Here is a 19651-nt window from a genome sequence, read left to right on the forward strand (position 1 = left end):
CTTTAATTCTCAATTTGGTTAACACTAAAAAGCTGTTGTTTCTTTTCTATTTAAGTAACCATATTCTTCTGTTTATTTCCTTTTGTTTGCACATTTTTTACTCCTTACACCTACAGTCCTTCTTTACCCCTTCTTCCTCTCTGACACCATTCTCCCTCCTTACGTTCCCCCCTGTGTTGTTTGTAAAGCATTATAATTTATAACGGAGTAGAGTGGATTTAATTTCAGTGCACGGGGGCTCGCCAGCAGGGCGCCAGCCTGCAATCAGGGGAATCAGCAGCTCACACAGGACCTTCAAACACACACACACACGCACACACACGCAGACGCACACACGCACACACACGCAGACGCACACACAGACCCCCACATAGAGCCAGCTAGAATGGAAAGTATTATCAGTGGCCACAAACGGACAGTGTTTCTCGTCACCCAACTCCCTGGATGCTCCCTCTGCAGCCCGGCACCTTCTCAGCTTCACTTTCAGCCCTGCTGCAGCTGCAGCTGCTCTCTCTCTCTCTCTCTGTCTCTCTCTCTCTCTCTCTGTCTCTGTCTCTCTCTCTCTGTCTCTCTCTCTCTCTCTGTCTCTGTCTCTGTCTCTGTCTCTCTCTCTGTCTCTCTCTCTGTCTCTGTCTCTCTCTCTGTCTCTCTCTCTCTCTCTCTCTCTGTCTCTGTCTCTGTCTCTGTCTCTCTCTCTCTCTCTGTCTCTGTCTCTCTCTCTGTCTCTGTCTCTGTCTCTCTCTCTGTCTCTGTCTCTCTCTCTCTCTCGATTTATGTCTCTGTCTCTCTGTTTCTCTCTGTCTGTCTGTCTGTGTGTCTCTCTCTGTCTCTCTCTCTCACACTCTCTCTCCCCTCTCTCTCTCGCCCCCCTCTCTCTCTCTCTCTCTCTCTCGCGCTCAGAGAGCTCTCTCCTCCTCTTCGAGAGAGAGAGGATCTCTCTCTCTCGACTCTGAGATCTCTCTCTCGAGAGCCTCTCACCCCTCTCAGCTCCCTCTCTCACACTCTAGGGCAAGAGAGACTCTCTCGATCAGAGGATCCTCAGCTCTCCCCCCACAACGCTCGGGCCTCTCTCACTCCCCCTCTCACACAGAACAGCGAAAGAGGGAGGCGCGACTCTCTCTTCTCCTCCAGAGAGCAACGGCTCTCTCCCTCCCGAGCTCTATCCCCTCTCTCACATCTCGACTCTTCTCCCCCCCCTGACTCCCCCCATCCTCTCACACCTCCTCCCCCCTTCTCTCTCTCTCTCACTCTCCCCTCTCTCTCACATCTCTATCCTCGCCCCCTCGTCTCTTCTCCCTCCCTTCTACTCTCTGCCCCCTTCTCACATTCTCTCGCCCCCTCTCTCACACTCTCTCTCCCCTTCTCTCTCCTCTCTCTCTCTCTCTCTCTCTCTCGCCCCCTCTGTCACACTTTCTCTCCCCCTCACACTCTCTCTCTCCTCTCACACTCTCTCTCCCCCCTCTCACACTCTCTCTCCCCCTCTCACTCTCTCTCCCCCTCTCACTCTCTCTCTCTCTCTCTCTCTCTCTCTCACACTCTTTCACACTCTCTCTCCCCCTCACACTCTCTCTCTCTCTCTCTCACACTCTCTCTCCCCCTCTCTGTTTCTCTGTAATTTCTCTGTCTGCGTCTGGCTTACATTATCTACGTCTTCCACCCCTCCCCTTTCTCTCCCCCTCTTACTCATTGTCTCTCATTACCACTCATTACCTATTTGTTGGGGGTAAGAGGCTTTCTCATCATAGACTCTCCTGCCTTCCAAAGACAATGAAGGTTCACCAGGAGGTCAAATCCAACTATTAGTCCTTCCGTGTCCCTGTCAAATATTTGCCTTTGTCCCTCCATCCCTCCCTTTCTGCCCCGGGGGGCCTTTTTTTCCACCCTACCCATTTGCCAGTTGCAATTTCCCCTTCATAAATCCTGCTTCTGTGGCAAACTGTGCCAGACGGTGGGATGATCCTTCCTTGCAGAAGGTCAGAGACCGAACAAGAGGAGGAGGAGGAAAAGATAATGTTTCTCTTTAGCTGCAGTCATTTTGCTTTGCATTCGACACAACTGTCAATTGCATATTGAGCCTTGAAGCGAACACGGCAGATACAAGATAGCTGATGTTACATACAGTAGAGCTGGAATTGGATTTGCCGTACTTTTGGTTTTGATTAAAACTTTTCCCCTCAAACGCGTATGAGTTTTTGCAACAATCTAAAATGACCTCACTTTACACAAACGTACCTTTGACTGTAGAAAACCAATCACTGTCAAGCAGTTAACAAAGGGAGACTAGGGCAGTTCTGTAGAGCAGTGTTTATGGAAGTGTTAAAATAGTAAAAATCTGTGAAATAGAATCCCCCTGCTGTCCAACATGAGCGAGTTTTAGACTAAAGTAAATATCATGGCTCTGGCTCCATTCAGAACTTAGTACAGTCGTGCAAATACCAAGGTTCAAAATGTACCATGGTTTGGCGATAGCACTCGTGTACATGTTCGGTACAATGGGAAATGTCTCCTGAGTTATTCTGAAAAACTTCAACACTAAACAGTGGCTCATGTGTCATAATTATTAGTATAACAACTGCAATTGCACACGGTCAGTAAGTATTGTAATGTACTGCTTCACTGTCATGGTCCACACACACTAAGACATAGACTGTAATCCTTTGGTTCCCATGGTATACCCAAGCAAAAAGACGACGACATTGACAAAGTTGTTTTCAAGGCTTTTTATGTGTCATTTGAAAACGACTCTCTGATTCACTTCCAGTTGGCCTAAACTCGGAGGACCTTCCTCTGTCATTGTAATATATATTTGAATCTTTTAGAATCATACTTTTGGAATTATTATGCATGCAGGATGCAAGAGTGGATCCATAATAAATCATTAAGATTATATTGTGTTCTTTTACTAATGTTGTCACATGCTTCTTGTCTACTTGTGTAGGTGCCAGCTGTATAACTTGTTTTGCAGTGCTACACTTCACTAAATCTCACCTCATCTTGCTCCTAATAGTTTGTTTCGTAGCCGCTGTGCTTTATCCTCTGGGATGCAGATAGTTTTAATCTGAGGCCTTAGCCACTGTGTTGTTCTGTTCATGCTGTTATATTAGGATGATTGGACATCTGCTGTGGGAGTGCTAAGCTGGGAAAACTAGTCCAATCTCCAATAGGTTCCTGTCTGATGCGGAAGCAGCATGATTGTGTGTGTGGTGCAGTCGGTCTGATAGTTATACACACTGGGTTGATATATGATCAGAAAGTTGGAATAGTAAATGAATACGCAAAAATATACTTTTTTGTATAATTGAGCTTTTCATGTCTGCTGCACATGTATTGTTTCTGTAACCTTTAAGGGACAGAACACATCTTTCTCCATTTATTATAATTAATACCCTGCCTTTCCACTCTTCTTGGATTTGTTTGCCTTTATCTAACCCCAACTAACGACTACAAGAAATGCGTTATGAGCTCAGAAGAATAATACACAAGGAAAACACACGCACACTGCAAAAGGGTCGGCATCAAAAAGCCACAATTAGCTTATTTATATGTGCTGGACATTTCTGAACCACATGAATTGGACAGGAAGCAGGTCATTTCTCTCCTTGTTCCATGCGCCAGCAGCACAAGTTCAGGAGAAGGGCTCATCTCATCTCAAGGCTCCAACATGAACCTTTTTATTTGTGGATACCTGACCCCCCCACCCCTCTCCACCCTGTCTTTACAAAAATGAAACAGTGTGCTGTGGATTAGTCATTTGATGTCAGCTAGGTAGACATGGAGGCCGAATTTTGGCATTATTTACGTATTCAGGGTAAAGACTCGACTGAATTATATAGAACTAGAATCAGAGAGACCGCCGCCAGGGCTGATGGTGCATTCGCGTGCTCCGCACATGTTCCCAATTCCCGAGTTGGGAAGTCCTTCTTCCGACTTTGGTGTGTTCACAAGCTTTACGTCATAATGTGGAAACAACATGGACGCTACAAAGAAGGTTTGTTGTATTTTATTGCTTAGAGTGTTTAAGCAACACGTTGATAGCTGTTTTCTGAGTTGTCGTTCCGGCTTGAGGGGGCATTCAGGTTAATTCTCCCAGTCGGGAAGTCATTTTTCCAATTATTCCGACAGCACATGAGGTTCTTTCTTGGCGGAGGTAATAAAACATTTTAAAAGATAAAAGCGCAGATTGAGAGGAAAGAGGTGATTTTGGTACAGAATGGACATCATTTATTCTGTATTGACAAAGATAAAATCAGTTTATATTGCTCATTGATGACACCTGAACAAGGAAAACCTCAAGGAATGACACAATCATCTAGTGTAGATGTACAAGTGTTACTATTATTTAGTATTTACATTTTTAAATCTGATGAAGTGGTAACAGGAATTATCCTTATCGCAAGTGAACTGAAGAGTAAATAGCAGATACCACAAAGGGTCAGTTGTGTGGGATACTGGTAAACATTACACAAGCATTACACAAGAGTAATCTTTTTTTAAGGGCTAGTTCATCCAAATTACAAAAAAGAGGTGTCCAGGTAGCAAAGGGGTTTAAGATGCTTTAAAAATACTCCAGATGACCTTTGTTGCAAGTCATGGAGGGTTGTTTCTTGAAATATGATGATTCATTTGTTATTCATTTTCTGACTAATTGTTTAAGCTATCCATCTCTTCTCCATCACCCCTTGTTTTGTTTTGTCTCCTAACCAAAAAATATGGGGACTTATTCTCTCACTTAGTGGTACCGGCCCTGCAGATAGTTTTGGTTTTATTTGTCTAAGTTTAGACGCCAGTACTTGGGCGGAGGGAGGACTCTGTAACTGTAAATTGTGGGAAATCCACAGGTGTGATTCATTTCATAAATAAAAGCTGCATTACATTTAGGTGTACCGGTTATGGGACCCTGCTATTGTGCACACTGGCATACATACCTAAATGGAATTGACTTATCGTTAATGATATTATACCGTGCTTCTCCTACACTGAACTGTTTTCTTTATTACTTTGCACAGTTGTTGCTCTTTCCTGAAAAATGACATATTTTGGTTTGGTTTTAGTTGCTCCTAATGTCTCTCTCTTTGTCTCCCTCACTTACTGCAGGGATTTGTTAATGTGGGGGACTCTCCTCCAATCATATTTGTTTATTCCCAACAAACCTGAGTGTCGCCGGGCAGATTGTGGCCGCCAAAATAACGATTTTACCAATGGAAATAAACCTAATGACCTTGGTAGCCTCGCCAACTTCTAAAGACACTGTCTGTGTGTCATTAATGGCTATAGAGTTGTAGTTGTTTCATTTAAGTCAGAGTTATGAAGTGTTATGGAGCCCTTCTAGGCCTCTTCTTGGCAGCAGTTAGGATCTATATTACAAAGGTTAAAAGGCTTTACAGACATTTTTGCTTTCTTTGCACACACACACAGACACACATACACTGGCCATGGCCTTTATACATGAGCTATACTCAAATTTAATCAAAAGTCCTAATGGGTTCTGTGTGGGACGTTCCCTCCTGTGTGTGTGAGTGTGGTGTGTGTGTGTGTGAGTGTGGTGTGTGTGTGTGAGTGTGGTGTGTGTGTGTGTGTGTATTTGTATGTAGGCAGGCCAAAGGGGGCCTTAGAGGCAGCAGTGGTTGATTGGAGGGCACATGTGTGATGTGGCTGAGAGATCAAACACACACTCTTGATGAATGTGAGAGCGGAGGGGGCAGCGCTCTTTTTCTCCGCTTCTGATCAAGGTTGGGGTGTTCCCGGTTCACTACACACACACACACACGCAGGCACGCACGCCTGCACGCACTCCTTTTTATAGAGTGAGTCATTCACAGTTAGAATTCTGGTCAAGCCTATCTATATTTTTCCAAGTATCTACATCTCTGCTGTGTGTGTGTGTGTGTGTGTGTGTGTGTGTGTGTGTGTGTGTGTGTGAGTGTGTGTGTGTGTGTGAGAGAGCTTGTTGCCAGTAATGAGGTCAATCTCCTGTGTGGAGCTAAAACCTCTGTGTGTCTTTATCTCTGTTACATGGCTCAGGACAACACCACTTTCACTTTCACTCTCCACCCTCTCCCACACTCCATTACTATACACATTCAGCAACTGCTTCTTCTGTTCCTCCTGACTTACAAGTTAAGTCTTTAAATGCATTCTAGAAATACATCCTGGTTGATATCGCCTCTCACGACTCAGTTTGATTCCACATATATTATAATATCGGATAGTTTCATTGGTTGTAATTTCTTAAAAATGTGTCAATAAAATAAATAAAACAAGCAAAAAATAATTCTCACTTAAGTACTTAAATGTATGGTCAAGTCAATTGTATTACAAATGTACTTCAAAGAGCTCTACGATCCACACTATACCCTTGATACAGACGAGGGAACACTCACAAAAAACTAGAGAAATAATATAATGGTTTCATTCATACTTCAAAAGAAATACTTACTTGCTTAAATTCTCCACTGAAAGGACTCAAGCTGATTAGATATGATGCTTGGATATGAATGATATGACAACATGTTATATCATCTTTGCAGATGAGAACATATACATTTTGTAAACTCATTTTAAACTGACTTGTAATCAGACAGCTATTACAGTATATAGGCAGTTACATGTTGATCATGCTCTACAGCCTAGCCCTATTGTCTGCATCAATGTTTTGTCAGGAGTTGATTATCCCTTCTTAGTTGGCTAGTTTTCTTTTCAATACTAGCGCTGCAATGATACCCAATTTTCAATAAGAAAATGATACTTATTTTTTGGTCATTTTTGACATTTAGGTTGATACATAATATGTATTGGAAGTTCAGTACCCAGTATATTATTATAATTTTATTATCAGTATAGTATTATAAATATAATTCTACTGCTGAAGCCAATATTTTTAATTATTATTATTATTATTTAGGTCTGAGAGATTTATTTCCAAACTACATGTGTAAGGCTATCAGCTCCATCACATGCTGGGAAACAAGAGACACACAAAGTTCTGCACAGTCATGCGTCTCACACATATACAAACGGTGACCATTCAAGGTGCGATGTGAAGATACATAAAAAAAAATTAACTAACAATATCAACAGTGTGAAGAGGTAACAGTGATGACGTTATATTAAAGACGTCTCTGTGTTGTGTTGCAGAGATATCTACTGAAGTTAGCATGCTAACAGCTAGCTGCGCTCCGTCCAGACTGTAATACCACTTGTTCCTCTAGAGGTGATAGTGAGTCACTGTAGCGCTGTAGAGCTGACACGACTGGCTTGTCAGTAATACAGCCATGTTCCGTGTCTGTTTTCTACTTTGTGTATTAGATTAAATTCAAAGTGGCAGAAATGAGAAAAAGACTCACCGCCGCCGGGGGGCGAGTAGAGCGTTTAACATTTCCGGGGCACGGACGGAGCTTCAGTAAGCAGTTAGCAGTGAACCAAGCTCGCATACAGCCTTGGCACCGGGGGTCTAATTTTGGGGGACCTGCAAACTTTCTGTTGTTGCGGTCGCTGTGACTCTCAGTGCGGGGGCTTATGCTGGGGGGACTGGGGCCCCGTCTCCCGTGGCTGCTGAGCACTCTCCTCCCCCGGCGAGCTTCTCTCCTGGTCTCGAGGAGGACGAGAGTTCATATCGTTTTCCTAGTTTCTGCTACTTTAAATGTAGTCCAATAAACAAACTAACATAACGTTACACAGTCTGTACAGCCCCCGATCAGTGCCACAGTACACACACAGATGGGTAAAGTAAACTTTAGGTCAGCGTCACACATGGCTGTTATTCTGACCGGGTCTCAGAGTTTCAGCATTAATTAGAATTGTGTATATTCTTACCCTGCTGTCAGTTAGTAGTAGGCTTTTTTTGTTTGTTTAAACTGATGATTCTATCAATATTAGAGATGAAATGCTGCCCCCTATATCTTTGGAGCAGGTGGCTCGGTACTACACATTGCACCTTTAAAGGTGTCCCATGCCCCTTTAAAGGTGTCCCATGCCCCTCTAACCAAGGCCCTGATCCACATAATATATGACTAATAATATAATGGTAAAATGTGGATATCAGCCAGCCAGTGGCATCCAGATTCAGTATTTCATGCAGGATAAGTCTAAACTGCATTTTTTAAATGTATGATTATTGTTTTTTATTTGTATTATTGTTATCAGATTCCACATACATTGAACATTGTTAAAACATTTTAATTCCACAGGGTTGTCCAAGAATAACTTGCTGAGGGACCCTGAATTCTTATAGTCTTATAGTCTATAGTCATTTTTATCATGAACATTTGCAAAATACAAGGTTATTGCATATCAACGGAAACCACTGGCTACTGGTCATTATTCCTGACTCCAGTCTTGATTTAAGAGCAACTCTCTCTATCTTGCGGAATACATTGTACATGCTGTTCAAGAACTGTCATTGTCAACCAATGCAAATGTTGCTCTTCAGAGATTACACTGTGGCATGTCTTTATGCACCATAATTGTGTGTTCCCTCCAGCTGGTTTGGAGAAGATTCTGTCTTTGTTGTGTACAGTAGAAGGGGTATTCAGCAGTTAAGTCAACGTTTGGATCTTACACATGCATTGTGTGTTTCTTAGGAACGATAGAGGCTATATAGCAGGAGTCCATACACACATGCAGATCCATTAAAGCCTAAATGGCTCTTCAATCTGCAGTGCAGGGTTGTTTTGGTTGACGCTCTGCTTGTATTTCTGTACATGTGCACCTTTTTTGTTGTACAGACACACACAAACACACACGTGTCTGTCTCTCTTTGCAGTCTGTTTCACCATAATTGCTAACACCCCCCTGCCCTCTGTTCACTTCACACATGACATGGCCCACCTTTTCACCCATCTGTCGGAACTACTGTGTTGAGTGTGTCTGCGTTGTGAGCTGTCATGCGAGGCTGGAGCGGTGTTAATCAACGGGCAAAGCCAATGGCATATGGCCATATCCTGGGGTGCTGTGGCATGTAGGAATGCAGGATAGCAAACTGAATCGACAGGCGCTTGTGCACATGGCTGTACGGATACTGATGTGCCAACATTGCATATGCAACTCATCAAGTGGGCTTTTGAGCATCCATTTCTCTGTTTCTGCCTCCTCCTCTCCCCCTACCAACTCCTGTCATCAGTTCCAACACCAAAGTTAAATCTCCGTATAAAGTGAGGGAGGAGCTGTCTGTTGAGTATATAAAAGGGCTTTCTTTGTCTGCCCAAATTTTTAGCTGCCAACTTCTCCCATCAGGTAGGCGGCAGAGTTTCAGCTTGTGCACACTTTTGCACTGTCCTTGCTTGTTCTCCTTAAAATAATTGATTATTAACACTCTCTGGAATTGTTGTGGTACTTACAACACCTGCTTTAGATATCTGCTGACTCAGAAGTTTAAGAGTATGCTTAAAATAAAGTGCTTATGGGATCATTGAACATCATCTGACCCCCCCCCCCCCACACCCACCCTTTCCGAAACAGCCGATCCAATAAGCACAGCGTCTTGACGCCGTGATTGGCCAGCTGTGCAGAGGTGTAAAAGTGGGCAGGATCTTTTCTAGACCTTTTCTCTCAAGCTCACCTTTGGGTGTTGCACTGAGTTCAACACCTAGAGCCTTTGAGGAGAGATTATATCAAAGTGTGCGTCTTTTTCCCCATTTGTACAATTCATTTAGCTGAGACTACAAAGACACACAGCTCTTGGAAAGAGAAGGCAGTGGGATGCAGCCAGGAGGAAGCTCTGACGACCTTTAACCTTCAATACAGCTTAGCATTTCAGGTAGAAACACTTTTGCCTGTAGACATATTGATGCCACATTATTCCTACTAGTTTGTTTCAAGAATACTGCCATTTCCCATCGACATTAATAAAGTGCTCTTTATATCTGTGCACAAGTTTCTGCATTGCCACTTAAAACTCCCCCATCTGCAGTATACAGACTGCAACACTAAATTAAGTGTCTTTCCTTTTTCCCATTACATCCCTGCTGTCAGTTTGTTTGCAGTTTAAACTGTAGGCTTGGGATCTGCTGGTATCAGTTGGTATTCATAGAAGGATTTCAACAGACAGACCATTGACGTTGGATGATTCTGCAATGACAACGTGTTTTACCTTTCATTGCCAACATTAGTATTTCTACAATATCTGTGCAAGGCAACTACATTATTGTTAATGTTTGGGAAAGATCTTGGATATGACAAAAGACATGGAAAGGCAATTACAACAACTCATTTAAAAAGACATTCAGCTACAGACAATATAGAAAATGACCAAATAAATAGTGGGACATCCCAACATTCGCCATCAGCAAATGAGCAGTTGAACAGTGAACGAAAAGCTTCTAAGGAAGTAAAATTGTTGACATGTTGTTGAGAACTTTAGGTGTTGGATATGTGCTGATGTTCTTACTTTGACATCATCATCATCATCCTACTTGATGCACCTGTGATATCTGCTGGTTCAGCAGGTGTTTGTCAGCAGTTGTTTCCTGACATCTCTACCTGCTCCTGGTGGCGGTTTGGAAGTGGAACCGTAAGCTTGAAACTGCAACAAGACCTCTGTACATTCTTTGTAGTAAATATATCGTTCTATCGTTCTTCTTTCTGCAGCAACGTCAAAGAAAGGAGTATTTATTTAATGTTCCCAGTTGTAGTTGTAATGCCCGGGAATCACTCCTTGTAGAGTGTTCAGTGCTATAAGATAATATTTATATAGTTTTACATTTGTATGCGTTTTATTTTTGCTTAAACCAAGATGCAATAAGACCTTGAATCTATAAGCAGAATCATAATATCAATACATTTTAAAACTTTGCAAATTTGAAGAAAGTACGCTAAATCCATCTGGAACCAGGGCAGAAAGATTAAGAAAGAGTAAATATCACAACCTCGATGAGTCACAAAGTGTTAATTTGTAATATTCCCTTTTTTCCATTTGAAGGAGTTAATCCTTTCTCCTGCTTTTCAGGACACAGTGTCGTGCATGTATCCAGATACAGAAGGAAATCAGAATTCATAAAGCAAATGAATGTGACGTACTCTGGATGTATCACTCGTTTTTTCAGCCCCTTTTATTTTTGCATTTTATTTTTGCATCTGTTTAATAAACTACTAGTATTGTATTTTCTGCAGCAGTAGTGATTCATTTCCTCTAACCTAATGCAGATTGCTGGTCCAGTTTTTTAATCCAGTGATTTTACAATAGCAGTATTATAATAACGCTTACAAAGGGATAGAATGCAAGAGCGAGTGAAAGGGAGAACATTGGCATGGCAAGCGAGAAAGTCTTAACCCTTGCTCCTCTGTGTTGTGGATTAAATGTAGCCTGTTTATTATGAGCTGGGTTTGGGGATAGAGGATTAAGTGGTCCCTCACCTCTACAAGAACAGCTCTGGGATTGTCATGGGATAGAGCCGATGCATTAGGACGTGGTACTTATCATGCTGCACAGTGGGAGAGCAGAGAATGTGATCACTGAACATGTTGACTTGATTTAAGGAAGGTTCATATTAGTCAAAGGCCCGACAAAGTAGTCCTCGTCTGATTTACACATATCCTGTGTCACGGTGTGTCCAGCAACAAGTTTCTATAGTGACAGCAGGTGGCTTATGGCTGATAAGCAGACTAGGAAAATACTTTTCTTCAGTGCCTGAGGGAAACATGGGAGACATCCCAATCACTGTTTATTTATTTATAAGATTTTGTACAAAATATTTTATGTTTTCATTTCATCCTTAAGACTTAACAATTGCTATATGTTGTAATATGATGTAATATAGAGTTATAAATGATTAATATTTTATTACAAAATTAGATATGCTGAGAAGTGAGGTTTTAAAAACAAAAAAATCTAAATTAAATTATGGCTCACAATTATGCTAATATTAGTAACCCGGTTCCGTTGCCCACCGCCTGGCTCCGATTCTGGCATGACAGCAGCTACGCTATGTCACTGTCCTACGAGGCATGATGTCTATAGAGACCTTTGTGTTATCATCACAAAACATTTTTTAATTGCTGTTTCTTTGAACATGTGTTATTGGAAATATTTTCAGAATATTTCTGGTCCTTCTGTGGGAGTACAATTGGATGAATTCATTTACCATGTTTTTAAAATCAATTCAATTTGCGCAAATTTTAGAAATTCACATAACGTACCCTGTAAAACCAGAACCATGTAACCAAAGTTAAAAATAGGCCTACCAGAGGTCCTGAGAAGAAAACCTTAAAAGGTTTGTAATAATCCAAATTAGGACCAACAATGTGTGTTGATCAGTCAAATAGTGCTCAGTTACCAGAGAGCTGAGTTGTTGAAGGTAATAGGTCAAATGCAGATCATTTTAATAGTAGGACATTCTGTTCTAGTGATGTTTTATGGCAGTGGAAGCTTTGAGGCATGGTGACTTGCCTCACTTTAATGATGGTGTCATCAACACTTTGGCTAACTTTTTATTAGCATGGTGCAGTGTAACTGTGTGAATGCATTTGTGTTGGTATTTGTGTCTGTAGGAAAACAAATGTGCTATTTGGCTTTCCTCTCCAGAAACAAATGGAATGTTTGTATGTGTGTCTGATGTTGTCTTTAACAGTTTCCCGCTGAAGCTTTGTCAGACATGCCGTACTAAACACAGACACACACACACACTCGCAGATCCTCAGAGCCATTGTTTCTCACACAGCAGGGCACGGGGTCGATTGCCGGTTGTGGAGCATTATCAGCCTGTGTTAGCTGGTGGGAGTGTGTGTTTGGTGCAGACATGCTCTCAGCTGAGGGAGCTGGTTCACGGGCCGGTCAGAGCCGCCTTATTTCCTTTTAATTGACTTAAGATGGGCAAACAAGACCTCAGCAAGCACACGGTACCCATTACACTAACGCACATGAAACACACAACGCCAAGATGCACACTTATACAGACACACACACACACACACACACACACACACACACACACACACACACACACACAGAGCCACAATTGCTCCTGCGTGTGTTAGCTGCTTTACAATTCCAACAGACTAAATGAGGGGGTTGTGTTTTCCCAGTCTGCGCTGTTGCCTTACAGCTGTCTGCAGCGCTGCCAGAACTCATTCTTCATTAGTAATATTCTTTGTCACCGAACTGTATATTGATACGCCAAGGTCATGACCAGAGAGGGGACTGTCTCGTTGATAAACTGAGTTGCCACATTTCTGAAGCCCTTTTTTGCACATGGATGATGCAATGTTGCTGATTCTCAATCTTGATGTGAGACAGTGACATTTTTGGCATCAACGCTTCACCTATGGCTAATTATCACCACGTTGACTCCTTCCACACATGATACGACAGTTCTGAGGTGAAGTCAGCAAAACAAGTTGGAAAATAATGATTTCTTGGATTCTCATTCTTGGTGCCTAAATAATAACATTTTAAACGATCAGAACTTTTATCTCCATGGCCTGACTTCCTGACAACACAATATAAAATATTAAATCCAAAATGGTTTGATTTGAATGACAGAAGAATATGATGCCAACATGTTAAGATGACTGAATATAATATACACATGTGATAAAAAGGCTAGTTTAGCATTTTCTATACCCTGAAATATAGTAGCAATAAATACTCATTTACGCATCTTGAATAAAGAAGCCAGAGGAAAGTTGTATATCCTCTGCTTGCTCTTAAAGAAGTTGGAAAGAAAACATGAACTCTCACAGTTTAATCATTTTGTCCCAGAGCTCTGACAATTGAGTTTGTATTGATGTGAGCAGTACCTGATTCAGCTGCCTGCTGCTGGAGGATTCACAGAGAATCACTTCTTCAAACCACTAGCTATCAGCATCTTCAGGGCTCGCTCTGGCTCCATGCACAGCCACACTGTGCTCTGATAAACTGCATGCCTCACTCGCTCATCTGCCCTCTCCAACCATGGATATGCATGCTGAGCAAAATTAATTATGCTAACAAAAGAACACACGCATATGTTTTACCGGCACAGATTTAAAACCATACTTTTTATTTCCTGTTTGTCTCCTGCAGGTTATTCCTAAAAAAGGAAGCTCCTCGCTCTCCAAATTACCATTTCAATTATTTATTTATTTTCTTGCAAGCATGCCTATCATTTTCATTGCCCCTTCATCCATCCATTCTTCTCCTCTCCCTCACTACCCGATCATTGTTTTATCATTGGTGTGTGAGAGAGAAGAGGACAGGCGAGAGGAGGAGAAGGAGGAAGAGAAGATGGCCAGCTTTCTACTTGTCTGTCTTTCTGTTTGTCTGTCTTATTGTTGTCCAGGTATGGCCTTTTTGAAAGTGGCCGACCTGAACACCAAGTCCAATTTGATGTCAATATATTTATTTCTTACTCAATCGCTGTTCCTGAGATTCTCTTGTGAAGAAGCTGGATGTCACAACATTAACTCTGACAGAATGCAGGGTTGTTAAATGGTAAAGCAGTCGTGCAGATTTGAGGATGACATTCCCAGCCTCATCCTCTTGCCGTTAGCATAACTAGCTACTTACATGGCAGCAACATATGCTGAGTGCCATTTATTAGTCCATGCTACAGAACGAGTTTGACTCATCTTCTCTGCTCGCTACACGTAAGCTTGATGGTGGGAACTGGACTAACATATTAACAAAGACAGAAAGTATCACAAACTTTCCTGCTTCAGTTTTTCCTTCCGTCTTTGTTGCGCATCTGTCTATGACAAAGATCATTATGTGACTGTGACAACTGACTTTTATTTTAAATATAATCAGTCATTTAATGTAGAGTAATTGATTTGAGCCTTATTATTATACTAATGTTGTCATCAGAAAAAATGTGTCAAAGACAGGACAATTTGTATTTGTGTAATTATATTAAAACACAAACAGAACATAGATTAAATCTGCTGAAGTGGAGTATCAGGCCTGATACATGGTAACATGCAAGGTAATGGTAGTAATGGCAGAAAAAGAAGAGACATTTAGCCATCATCATCATCATCATCATTGTTTTGACATTTGAACGGTGAATTCAAATGTCTCCGGATTACTGAGGCTGCAATAAATACTCTTCTTTACATTTTCATTTGTACACATAACTAGAAACCCCTTTGTTGAGTATATCCCTCGTTGGGATTCACTGGGGAAAACTTGATTGTGTCCTAAAAGAGGAAAACACATTTTGCATCCATATTTTTAACTGGCTTGGACGATGTTTTGTGAGATTCACTTGGTTTTTAAAGTTCTAGAATTGACCAGACAAAGTAATTTGACAAGAAACAAGTTTCAAACGATGAAACAATTGCAATCTGTTCACATGACTCACCATTATCTTAACTTTAAAAATGGTAGAGCACAACAATCCTGGGGTTTGACTGGGACCAGCACCTCTGGCAACACATTCAAAGTTACTTAGATCAACAGCTTGCCCATTCCAATGTTTAATAAAACAGTAACTGAATTGCCGCCACATAAGAGACAGTTTAAAGGAGGTTTGTAATGGTGTTAACAAGCAGGTGAACTTGATCGTATTGGCCACTGGGTCTGTCTGAGGAAGTCAATTGATAAGTCATACCAAGACTACCAGAAAGTAGCAACAAAGAGAAAGATGTGCCAAACATTTAAAAAAGTTATACAAGAAACATGGCAACATATTTATTATATGTATTATAAGGATGCACAATACCAATTATTTAGCCAGTAAAGTGTAATATGATGAAGTCATTAGGTTCCCAGAGCCAAACTTGCTGCTCATAAGAAGCAGCTCCACAGTCCTCCCAGCCTTCAGACAAGAGATATTGAAGCAAAGTGCACTGGGCTCAGCTGTCTCTTTATCGCAGGACAGTTTTTCTATTGAGATACTCGCACAGACTCAATACACACTCAGCAGCATTTGCCCTTTAGGTACAGAATAAGGCCTGTATTATACATCCAGCTCAGGATGAGATGGGAAGGAGGGTTACATTATGAGGGAGGAAGTGCACTTGTGTATGCAGAGGACCAAGCAACGTGGTGTGTGTATGGGCTCCTACAGTGTCCCCTTGTTGTTCTCTTCAAACTGCCCATATTAATATGCAGACAGTAGTCTTTGAAGAAATGCACAAACAAGTTTTAGGTCAGTTGTCCTGTTGGAGGATTTTATAATTACATACAAGTTTTTGTCTTATTCGACTGTAGTACGATTAACTTAAATATAGACGGATGCTATGTTTAGGTTTTCCTGTTTTTCACAATCCAATGATTGTCATTAAAAAGGTTACACACCCTCAACATTTCAAAATGAAGATTTTTTTATTGTATTAGAGTATGTTCCGTTTAAATTATATATATATATATATATATATATATATATATATATATATATATATATATATATATATATATATATTACTTTTAGCTTTCATGTAAATGTTAGCATGGAGCTAATCTCTATAAACAGATATCTGCATATTTCCGTTTGTAGGCCGACCAATCCCGTTTGAGCGGAACCCGTCAATTTAGCGTTTAATTAGCATCGTCTCTCAACTCCAACTCCGTTCTCGCGTCTCAAGTTGCTAATCGGACTGTAAACAATGACCAGCGCACTGAAGAGGAAGTCTTGGTCTTGGTCCACCCTATCCACTGGAACCTCAGAAATATTTGACGTTGCCCTCAGAATCTAAATTGTCGTCAGACCGATATCTGATGACTTCAGAGGTTGGCATGGAGCCTACTATCACTCTTTTAGGCTAAAATGTTAGTATGCAGCCTAGAAGTACATGGCAGATTTAATAGTCTGTATTTTAATTAAAAAGGGGAAGAGGTGACCAATCGGGCGCTCTTCAATAACCTTCAGTAATCTCCCCTAACCATCTCTTATTGTTATTGTACATATGTCCCAAATTAAATTCCTATATTTTAGACCCCTACACCCATGAGGTCTAGTTTGATGGTTTTAAACGTCCAATTACTGTATTATGTCTGTAATAACCAGTTAATGTCTTTAAAGTTGTATGTTTGTGTAAATGTATAAAACCTAAATGTACTTGCTGTACATTTACAACTATGCTGTAAGTCATTTGTATTGTTTTCAGTGGAAGTTCCCTTTTCAATTCTTCATTAAACAGTTTATGTTTTACCTTAAGCTGGGAGTTTTTAAGTATGTGCCTGGACTCACACGCATACAGCCACCCACACGACACCATCTTTTCTCAATTCCAGCTCATTTTAGCATTACACCAAAATTGTGTGTTGTGTGTGAGGACAAAGGACAACCTCACATCATGTAGGCCCCTGCGGCAGTGTGTTTGTGTGACAGCGTCCACACGATGGGAGCCAAGAATAGTGTTTGTGTGCATGTGTGTTTTGTATTATTTAAACATATGGATGAAGGAGTGTTTGAAGGGGGTCTTTGTTTAAACTAAATAAATAACTGGTTGTAGGATGTACACACACACACACACACACACACACACACACACACACACACACACACACACACACACACGTACATACTCATGTACACTTAATTGATCCCATACAGTAAGTATCCATTTATTTCAGTGTTTTGAATTTTTTTAAATAATATATTACTTTAATATGATTTTTTACTGTAATTTAATTGTCTCAGTATTTCTTAGGTGCTGCCTATTAGCAAGCTCTGGTAGTATTATATTACGTACTTTTCATCCTTATCTCCAATTAATTTGACTTTGAATTGTCAGTTTCTTCTTAAACAGCCTCATTCCTGAATCCAACCTGCCCGCCGGTGCTAAAGTTGCATTCCAAGAAAGGGCATCACTGGATCATTCACAGGGACTCCAGGGCTGCCAGGCAGGTTCTGAAATATGCCACAGATAGAGAATTTGTTGTTGGACAAATAGCTGCCGAAATGATCTATATTAGCAATGACACCTCTGGTGACAATCTGCAACATCACAATTTGAACAATCTATAGCAGGTGGAGCTAAATACAATGTAATACACTTTAAGATGATAAAGTTATACGTTTTAAGTCATCCCACTAATATAGAGTAGAGAGTATTAATCAAGAAATTCATACCAAGAGAATGTAGCAACATATTTACAAATATACAAAGCTACCTGGTCAACATATTGTATCAAGTCTGACTGTTAGCCTTAGGCTAGTATGATTTGCTGAGTAGTGGGAGTTAGATTGTTCGTATGCTGCTTACTTATGGTATAAAGCTGCACTGGGCAAAAATCAAAAACATTTTCCCGAAAAAACAAACGAGTGCTTCATATCACCATCCAAGTTAGAAGCTAACTTTTTATTTACTGACATAACTTTAATGATTTCTGCATAAAAAAGACCATCCAATTTTAACTACTACTACTTAGCTCTGGCTGACAACAGAAGCCACCAAATGTGACGTAGTAGTGCAACATGCGTGTAAGAAATTGATTTACCACTTTATATTCTTTATTATCATCAGTTTGTTAGTATCCTACAGGCCTTTTAACCTGAACCCTGCTCACACCCTGTGTCCCTGAGTTCATATTTGTTGGCGTTGCACTCCTCTCGCAATTTCAACCATTACTCTCCACTTTGTAGTCCAACAATTATAACCTCACAGTGTGCCTCTGATTACTGTCCTGGTGTATTTTGGACTGTTCTGGGAATCCAGAAAAAAAACTGATACTGGTCCCAGCAGAACCCTTGGTTACACACATTTACAGTAACCCTGTGTGTTTGTGTGTGGGTTGCTGTTTCGTTTGAAGTGCTCATTCCCCCAAATTACAGTGCTGCCATAATGAAGTATTACCATGCGATTCCAAGGCAGACCAATACAAAAAGTGAGTAGTGCGTGTGTGTGTGTGTGTGTGTGTGTGTGTGTGTGTGTGTGTGTGTGTGTGTATTGGACAATTGAGGTGAAAGTCCAGACGGCATGCCTAGGCACAAAGTATTTGCCTAATCAAAGTGTGTGTGTATATGAGTGCATTTGTTTTAGGATATATGTACAAAAATAGCTTTTGTATGTGATGCAGCCCCACTGTGCCGAGGCAAGAGTTTGTGTTTGTAACAATGCGTATGATCTTTAACAAAGGCAGTTTCGTAAGTGTCCTCCCAGTTGTGCTTCTGAATGTGTGGATCTACCAGCCAGCTGTGACAAAACTCAGTTTGAGCTCTGTCACACAAGGTGAAGCACACGGAGGTTCAGGCATTTTTGGCTGCAGGCTGTGCTGGCCTCACCTACGGCCTCTCTGGCCTGTTGAATGTTGCATGAGGCCCGGCCGCCTCATACATAGTGTATCAGCACAAACATGCCACCGGATGATATGCATACTGCATTGGCACCTTTACCCACCTTCACTAACAAGCATCCAATCTATTTTTCATCAACACATGCAGTGGGACCACTGTTTGAGGACAGGAAAGTAAGAGATGATTGGTCGGAACAGGTGTGTTGTTTTTTTTGTGCAATTGTTGTGTTTGTTGGTGACGGTGGACCTTGTGTTTTGCTAACACTTCGGGTTTGCAGGATTTTGTTTCTCTATTTTTAAGAATTTAGCTTTTACTTAAAGTGCACTAAGTAGTATTGTTTTTTTTTACATTTACAATGGATGGTATGAGTAATGTGAGTGTTGCTCATGGTGACCAACCCAGAGACAGTAAGATAGTAAGACCTAATTCTGCAGCTATACAGAGCTTTTTAGCCTCGTTTTGCTAATAGTTTTGGTTCTCTGGCCCCCCAATCACATTCT

General features: G+C 41.1%; 1 protein-coding gene across 4 annotated transcripts in view; it reads left to right on the forward strand.

Moving 5' to 3' along the window:
• bcas3 (BCAS3 microtubule associated cell migration factor) overlaps positions 1 to 19651 on the forward strand; it is a 343002-nt gene that overhangs the window by 183078 nt on the left and 140273 nt on the right. Inside the window, exon 23 of one of the 4 annotated variants that reach the window (XM_029445841.1) lies at positions 13997 to 16254. The exons of the other annotated variants lie outside the window; for them this stretch is intronic. Within the exon in view, the coding sequence (XP_029301701.1) occupies positions 13997 to 14007 (11 nt within the window). The 3' untranslated portion in view covers positions 14008 to 16254. Of the gene's footprint in view, positions 1 to 13996; positions 16255 to 19651 lie in introns of those variants that run through there. 4 annotated transcript variants of the gene reach the window in all.

Source organism: Cottoperca gobio, chromosome 13, assembly GCF_900634415.1.
Source record: "Cottoperca gobio chromosome 13, fCotGob3.1, whole genome shotgun sequence".
Taxonomy (NCBI): Eukaryota; Metazoa; Chordata; class Actinopteri; order Perciformes; family Bovichtidae; genus Cottoperca; species Cottoperca gobio.